The following is an 8,492-nucleotide window of genomic DNA, read 5'->3' as shown; positions in this document are numbered from 1 at the left end:
CATTAAGTGAGGGACTGGAGTCACATGGAGAGCAGATCAGGTAGGGTTGGCAGACCCCTAATATCAGTCAACCAGTTTTACAACAATCTGGAAGCTTTCAAGGTTATTTTCCTGGTACTAGCTCACAAATGAGCAGATTTTGGAATTCACCACCTCTGGTTTGCTAGTTGAGTACCATAACCAGTAAGGTATTACTTGAAGTCTGGTTGTGTGTGATGTGGGAAGTACCTCTGATAAGGAGTCATGAGTAATTTGGTCCAAGATAAAAAACACATAAAACACTCCTGTTTGCTGCAGGAAATCATCTGATTTGTTCTAATCCTGCAAATAAGTTTAACAAATATTTAATTTAAAAATTGTAATTTAGAGCTAATGACAGCTTCAATCAGCAATTTCACACCTTATCTGATCAGTTTTGCTCAATCTATGAGTACAAGATGTTTAGTAGGAAAGGGTCACATTGTCACACCCTTGACTGGAGATTGTATAAGAACAGGTCCACTTCTTGTTCACTCACATCTTGTCTGTACATCAAGAGAGAGCGAGAGAGAGATCATGGCTGGCTGGCAGTGTCTTCTCGCTATTTTGTCCATTGCTCTTGTTTCAGTCTCTGCTGTGCCCCTGCACAGTGTAAAAGAAATTCAGCAAATTTCTCAAAAAACCATTGACAAACCTTTAATTCTGAAAGTTAATACAGACGACAATGAATTCCGTGATCTCGTAGAATTCGCTCTGCAAGACTACAACATCAGGAGTGAGTACACCTACAAAATCCTTCAGTATCTGACAGCCAATGTACAGGTAACATTTACAACACGTCTTTTATTTACAATCACGAATGAGAGCAGTGCATTCTGCTAAAATGTGACGCTTTAATAAGTGTGGAATTAGAGAAGTGCATGGATGATGTAAATGCAGAAACAGTGATCTCCTCACAACACTAACCTCAACTGCTAGTCAGTTATTTTAATTGAAGTATCTACTGAAAATTTAAAGTGACAGAGTTGAGTAATGGGTTCGTACACAATCCTTTTACCCCCGAGACCTGGGTTAGAACCCAGAGCAGACAGATGGGATGAAAGTTTTGTCGTTATTTAAGGGTAAAAACAGCACTGAACACAGGAACGTGAATAATAAACATGTTTTGCTCTTAAACCAGGTATTTGAAGGAGCCATATACATTTTCGATATAGTCTTGGGAAAAACCAATTGCTTGAGCACCAGACACGGGCAGCAAGAGGAAAACTGTACCGTAATTAAGGGTACAGGACTTTCTGAGGTAAGTGAGACATTGTGTGACAGCAAGTGTATTCTCTCCAGTTCTACATTAAACTGTATTAGACAAATGAAGTATCCTCATGTTTATGTGCTTTATTTCTGTCCTAGTTCTACCTGTGCCACTTTATCGTATGGAAGGCTCCTAAAACTGCACAACGACGTGTTTTATCGAGCAACTGCCAGAAATTTAATGTGTAACACCTCCAGTCTGAACTTCTACACTGAAGAAAAAAGGCCTGGGTCATTCTCTAATGATTTTCTGCACTTCCATTAACAACTGTGCAGTAGCTTTTACTCTGATTGTTGCAATGCCAGAACATGAATTACATGATGATATAACCAAAGTGTTGTTACCAGTGTAAGAGCAGTGACTTGATCTCTGGTCAATCACTCAAATAACAGAGTTGTAAAGTGTCAATTCATTGCTTGGACATGAGCAGTACTTGGTAATAAAGTCTTGTATAATCCTCAAAACAGTTCAAGTGTCCAGTCATTTCTGATAAACATGACTCTTTGCTCTTCATCTTTTTGTTCATGCAATATCCCTGCCTGCTGTTGGTTCCGACTGGCAATCTTTGTATTCATGTCTTCTCGTTCTCCAATCACAACTTAAGTTAAATAAGTGATAACAGTATGTTGTGTGGATGGTAGCAGGAAGTTACAAAGGGACATAGAATGGTGAAAACTATGGAGTTCAATGTGGGGAAGTGTGAGGCCATTCACTTTGGATCTGAGAAAGACATATCGGAATATTATCTTTATTGTGAGAGACTAGGAGCTGTGGAGAGCAAAGGGACTTAGGTATCCAGGTACACAAATCAGTGAAGCCTAGAGCAGGAGTACAAAATGTAATCAACATTTCGAATGTAATAACAACAGCAAATGCTGGAAATACTCAGCAGGCCAGGCAGCATCCGTGGAGAGAGAAACAGAGTTAACGTTTCAGGTCTGGGACCCTTCATCAGAACTAGAAAAAGCTGGAGATGTAACAGATATTAAGCAGGTGCAGAGGCGGGGGAGGGTTGTTTAGGAGGGGAGGAAGGAATTGAAAGAACATACTGTGAAAATGTTGCAAATGGGAATGGCAAAATCATACAGCATGAAAAATGGGGGCAGGGATTATTATCTGAAATTGTTGAACTCGATATTGAGTCCAGAAAGCTGTAAAGTGCTTAATCGAAAGATGAGGTGCTGTTCCTTGAGCTTACGTTGAGCTTCATTGGAACAATGTAATAGGCCGAGGACAGAGAGATCAGAGTGGGAGTGAAGCGGAGAATTAAAGTGACAGGCGACCGGAAGCTCAGGGTCACCCTTACGGACTGAACGGAGGTGTTCCGCAAAGTGGTCGCCCAATCAGCGTTTGGTCTCCCCAATGTAGAGGAGACCGCATCGTGAGCAGCGAATACAGTATATTAAATTGCAAGAAGTACAAGTAAATCGCTGTTTCACCTGGAAGGAGTGTTTGGGGCCCTGGACAGTGGGAAAGGAGGAGGTAAAAGGGCATGTGTTGCATCCCCTGTGCTTGCACGGGAAGGTGCCAGGTGAAGGAGAAGGGCTTTGAAGAAGGGTCAAACCCGAAACGTCAACTCAAATTTCTCTCCACGGATGTTGCCTGACTTGCTGAGTTTTTCCAGCATTTTCTGTTGTTATTTCGGATTTCTAACATCTGCAGTATTTTGCTATCGAAGGAGAAGGGCTGTTGGGGGTGATTGAGGAGTGGACCAGGGTGTCGCGGAGGGAGCGGTCCCTTCGGAATGCTGAAAGGGGAGGGGAGGGGAAGATGCGTTTGGTGGTCACAACGTAGAAGCACACATAAGACAAAGATGTCACGTTAGTTATCACAAGGGTTCTCACTTGGGTGGTATGATATAATAATTTGAAAAGTTTCTGTTAATAGGGATGTTTGTAATAAATTTATGTTGAACTAAGGTTTAGCATCGTTGTGGTGACAACTTGAGGTGGCACAGTTCAGGGTAAGTGCACCTTTAAAATCCAGCAATGCTGGTTACAGTGCATCTATAGTACCCAACACAGACTTGCAGAATAAAAACAGAATCTGCCCCCCAAATGGCTCAATCACCAAGCTTAGAGATGTCTAAATGACGAGATTGAAGACTGCAGCTTTTACACTGCAGTTGCAGCTGTGAAGTCTGCAGCTGGCTGGTGTTCATGCCTCACTTACCTGGTGTGTTGTCCGGACGTCGTAAAACCCGACCCAGAAGCTGGAAAACCAAAGAAGACCCTGAAAGTTTGTTCACAAGTACCTGTTAATAGTTAGTTAATTTCCTTTAATCCGTTTCCTGCCACTAGGTGTCGTGTAGGGGGTTTTGGTTTGGGGTTTGTGTCTGGTCAGTCAGTCATGTGTCTGAGCTGCTCCAGCCCCATGCGGTTCGAATCGCTTCCCCTTTGGTTCTGACCACCGGACTTATTTACAAGTAGCGATATAGACAAACGAGACCAGTGGTTCGGTGCAAAGAAAACCAATGTTTATTAAAATAGAGAACAATTACTATACAGAGAAAATCACTATGGATGCAGCACAATTACACTTAATGGGGGAGGAGAAACGGACACATCGAGGGAAAATGACTAAAATGACACTTTAGCAATTCCCCTTAACTCCCACCCTTTACACCTATCTAGATTATCTTGTGATGGGCCAGAAAATTGATGCTCACCAGTCTAGGATGTTGAAATGCCTGCTCCGTGCCCTGTTGCCTGCCGATGTCTTAGGTTTTCACCGCCCAAAGCGGAGATACCCCAGTAATTTAAACGTAACTGCGGGTATTCTACTTCCCTGGACGGGCTCTTCGTCGACGGTCCTCTTGCTGGGTTGATGGTAAGGCAGGGCACCAGAGGCGAGGCGGGAGAGAGAGAGAGAAATGGCCTCCCGAGGGACTAGTTATACCCTTCCCGGTAGCCCTTATCTCCCGCCAGATCAGCTCATTTCTTTTGTCTAATCTGGACGTATTGAAACTCATACAAAAGGTACCGATCTGGGCCCATTGACCTTGATGGCCGGTTAATCGGTTTTACTGGTCTCATCAGTGTTCCCCTTTGTCCAACTGGTTTCGTGATGGGGCCATTCCAGTCTGAATGCCCCGTTGATCGTTTGTAAACAGCGTCAATGTTCTCTACCGAAGGTCTGAAATGCTGCTGAGCTTGTCCCACTACATATTCAATAGGCCCTGTCTGCTGTTGATTGTTTGTGCAAACAACCTTGATGGCTTTTAATCAGAGGCCCGAATGCCACTGGGTTTGCTTCTAATGCATAAATGCAGAGGGTCTGTCTGCATTCAAGTTCTGGAAAGTTCCTTCTTACTGTCATCAGAATACAAACTGTCAGTCCAAACTGAAACTTACAGGCTTTGGCCATGAGGCTGACCGCAGCCATCTTGTTGTGCCCTGGATTTTAAACTCAGTCCAACCAGGGTTTCTTTAATAAACTAAAAGTAAGTCCTCGGGGGAGGCATGAAATTTGCGAATCCTTTCAGTCGGGCCCATTCGCAAATCGGGGACCCGACACTTGGGAAGGTTGTATGGAGGTGGGATGACAGCGGGTTCCGAACCCGCCGTCAATCAAAACAAATTTAACCTCTGACCCGCCTCCCTCTGAGCGCCGGCAAATTCGCGGCGGTTAACTCTGTTGCTGTCTCTACAGATGCTGCCTGACCTGCTGAGTATTTCCAGCATTTTCTGATTTTATCTCAGGAAGGCTATGGAAGGGATACAGTGCAGATTCACCGGAATTATACCAGGCCTTAAAGGGTTAGGTTCTGAGGACAGGTTGCATAAACTTGGCCTGCATTCCCTTGAGTTTAGAAGGTTGAGGGGTGATCTAATCAAGGTATTTAAAATGAATAAGAGATTCGATAGAGTAGATACTGAGACATTATTTCCTCTGGTGGGGAATCGAGAACAAGAGGGCATCATTTTAAAATTAGGGCCAGGTCATTTATGAGTGAAATCAGGAAACATTTTACAAGCAAAGTGTAGTGGAAGTCTGGATCTCTCTCTCTCCAAAGGGCTGTGGGTGCTAGGTCAATTGAAATTTTCAAGACTGAGATCGATAGGTTTTTGCTGGGTACTAGAGAAGCTGGGATTAGAGAAGAGAAGATTAAAGGAAGGTTTAATAGAGTTTTTCAAAATTATGAGGGGTTTTGATAGAGTAGATAGGGAGAAACTGTTTCCACTGGCAGGAGGGGCAGTAACCAGAGGACACAGATTTAAGATCATTGGCAAAAGAACCAGAGGGTAGATGGGGAGAAAAATTTTACGCAGCGAGTTGTTATGATCTGGAATGAACTGCCTTAAAGGGCGGTGGAAGCTGATTAGACATCTATCTATATATATAAACGGATACTTCTTTCTGTCTGTCTATCTGTCTGTCCTTCTGTCTGTCTGTTCTTCTGTCTGTTCTCACATGTGTGTCTGTCCGGCTATGCGCTCGAAAGTTATAGAGCGTACCTACGCGTGCATTACGTTGAAAGAAAGCTTACCTTTCCGAAACGGTGGTTAGCGTATTTACGTTTCGGCCGGACAAAAATTGCGTTCGCGGTATCCGAAAAACGTTCAACATTCCGCTCATTAGCATCTCATTATCCGCTCATTAGCGACAGAGTGACCTCGAGGTCGACCAATCGTACGCCGGGTGCTGGCGTGTGCGGCCGGGCCCTCCTACGGTCGAGTGACGGGACGATTGACCAATCCTACGCTTTGGTGACCTGACGGTCGACCAATCGGTGCGTGTGTGGGCGGGCCTTATCGTTCTGAACCGAGGTGAGTCGCCGCCATCTTGATTCCAAACTTTTCCTTTCTTTTTCCCGCTTTCTGCGTCTTTCAAAAAAACGTTGCTTTTAAAACACATTGGCCTAGAAATTCAGTTGGGCGCGCCAGCCGTTAGCGCCTTAGGAGGAGTAGATCTCGAGCGCTAGGCGCTTAGCGCCCGGGCGCAGCGCGATCTGCGCCTCGCCCCAACTTCAGTACACATTTAGCGCCGGCGCAAAGTCTTAGCGCGCGCCCTGCTGCGCGCGCAGATCATGACGTCATTTACTAGTGCAACGCCCTTTGTGCGCCCCGAACCGGAACTTCACTCGCGCCAGGCCATTGTGCGCCGGGCGGCCCTAATGACTGTGAAGTGGAACGGTACACAGCCGAGGCGGGCCGCGGGGAGCGCTAATTAAAGGGCACTTACCCTGCACCATAAAGGCCAGCCATTTTGCAGCATTCACTCTTGTGCAACGGTTTTTTGGAGAGAGACCAAGGAGGAGAGCTTACTGGTTTGGACCAACACTAGGACAGGTATTTTTGGCTCAGGCCAGAGCTTAGCAATTATCTTTGCCTTCATTGAGAGCTCAGTGTTTGCCAGCATATAATGGGGGCTGCATTGGGTGCTAACGCTGACTTTCAGCCTTATGCCAGAAGGGCTTACAGATGCCGTGAGAGAGTGGCAGCCCTGGCTAGATGCAGAGGGGGCAACAGGCATCGCCAACTGAGGCCTTACCCACCCAGGGTATACCGCCAGCAGTCCTCCTATCTGACCGTGTCTGCCGCGATGTGTGTAAGGAGGCTGCGATTCAGAAGGGAGGTGGTTGCAGACATCTGCCAGCTGCTTTACAGAGATCTGCAGCCACAGCTGATGCGCAGGACGTCTCTGTCGGTGGCAGTGAAGGTGACGGTGGCTCTCAACTTCTATGCCACCGGCTCCTTCCAATCCGCTGCTGGGGACATCGCTAATATCTCCCAGTTCGCCGTGCATTGCTGCATCCGCCAGGTGACCGAAGCCCTTTTCAGAAGGAGACATCAATTCATCTCCTTCCCCATGACCCTGGACAAGCAGCAGCAGCGTGCAGTGGGATTTGCAAGAATAGCGGGCTTCCCCATGGTGCAGGGCGCCATTGACTGCACGCATGTGGCTTTGCGGGCACCTCTGGAGCATGCCGAGGATTACCGCAACCAGAAGGGCTACCATTCCCTCAACGTACAGCTGGTGTGTGACCACAGGCAGCGCATCCTAGCTGTCAATGCCCGCTTTCCAGGCAGCAGTCACGATGCCTTTATCCTGCGACAGAGAACTGTGGCTGACATGTTCCAGGCACAGCCTCACCCAAGAGGATGGCTTATCGGAGACAAAGGCTATTCTTTGTGTACCTGGCTCATGACCCCGCTCCACGCGCCCACGACCCCTGCTGAAGAGGCATACAACGAGAGCCATCAAGCGACTAGGAACATCATAGAACAAACAATCGGCGTCCTCAAGCAATGGTTCCGCTGTCTCGATCGCTCCGGGGGAGCCCTCCAGTATTCGCAGGAGCGAGTCTCCCAATTCGTCGTCATTTGCTGCATGCTGCACAACCTGGCTATCCGCAGGACTCTGGCATTGCCACCTCACGGTGGACCCCCACCTCAGGAGGAGGAGCAGGAGGAGCATGAGGAGGAGGAAGACGAGGAGTACCAGCCCAGGAGGGAGGCAGAAGGTCCAAGTGCCGCCCGTCGGCGGCTTATTGAACGTCACTTCTAGGCCCCCTGTCAGGGAATGGCTTGTGCCAATGAAAGAACATGATTGCAGCCACTCCGCAAGCCCTCAGCCGGTTAAGGCAACAAACACTTCAAAGATCAAACATGGACAATGTTAATAAATAAAATACTTTATTGTACAAACTCAGGGCCCTTCCCACATGAAAACCAAAAACAGACGAAACCCCCAAAAAACACTCAAACACATTACTCGCTCCCACAACCTGGAGAGGATTAACAAAACAGTGCAACTAAAATGGCCATCATCCTCGGCCTTCGTAAAAAACAAACATCACATCCTCGGCCTTCAAAAAACAAACATCCAATTCTCGGCCTCAAAAAACAAACATCCAATTCTCGGCCTCAAAAAACAAACATCCAATTCTTGGCCTCAAAAAACAAACATCCAATTCTCGGCCTCAAAAAACAAACACAACTGGCCACACATTCGACTTTTTGGCCCGCTAGGGCGATGCCTTGGCCATCTTTGTGTGGCCCCTGCCCGCCCTGCTGCTCCTCCTCAAAGTAAGGCCATTGGCTGCTGCAAGGCTGGGGGCAGGCTTCAGAGGGGCACATGTCGTGACGGCAGATGCCCTTGGGGGTCGGCCTAGTCGAGGTCTGGCCGTCGAGCGGGCGGCTGTTGAATGCTGCAGCTGTGGCTGGCCAGCATCAGTCGCTGCAGCAGCTCCTGGCAGCTC

The 8,492-nt window shown here is 47.2% G+C and overlaps 1 protein-coding gene across 1 annotated transcript; it reads left to right on the top strand.

Annotated features, from left to right (window-relative positions):
- The first annotated feature begins 476 nt into the window (after window positions 1–476).
- LOC147121581 (cystatin-like) lies at window positions 477–1,744 on the top strand. Its single transcript, XM_085981947.1, has 3 exons — window positions 477–801; window positions 1,160–1,279; window positions 1,387–1,744. The coding sequence occupies exons 1-3, from the start codon at window positions 556–558 to the stop codon at window positions 1,474–1,476; spliced, it is 456 nt and encodes a 151-aa protein (XP_085838073.1). The 5' UTR covers window positions 477–555; the 3' UTR covers window positions 1,477–1,744.
- The last annotated feature ends 6,748 nt before the right edge of the window (window positions 1,745–8,492 follow it).

This window comes from Somniosus microcephalus, chromosome 3, assembly GCF_052327205.1.
Source record: "Somniosus microcephalus isolate GS21.2 chromosome 3, FLI_Smic_1.0, whole genome shotgun sequence".
Taxonomy (NCBI): domain Eukaryota; kingdom Metazoa; phylum Chordata; class Chondrichthyes; order Squaliformes; family Somniosidae; genus Somniosus; species Somniosus microcephalus.
This window is presented reverse-complemented; position numbering and strand designations above follow the sequence as displayed.

Bases quoted from the DNA above. Each gene is read 5' to 3' on its own strand.
- LOC147121581 (XM_085981947.1), top strand. From the start codon at position 556: ATGGCTGGCTGGCAGTGTCTTCTCGCTATTTTGTCCATTGCTCTTGTT. The intron at 802-1,159 runs GTAACATTTACA...CTCTTAAACCAG, and splicing joins ATCTGACAGCCAATGTACAG to GTATTTGAAGGAGCCATATA. The intron at 1,280-1,386 runs GTAAGTGAGACA...TTTCTGTCCTAG, and splicing joins AGGGTACAGGACTTTCTGAG to TTCTACCTGTGCCACTTTAT.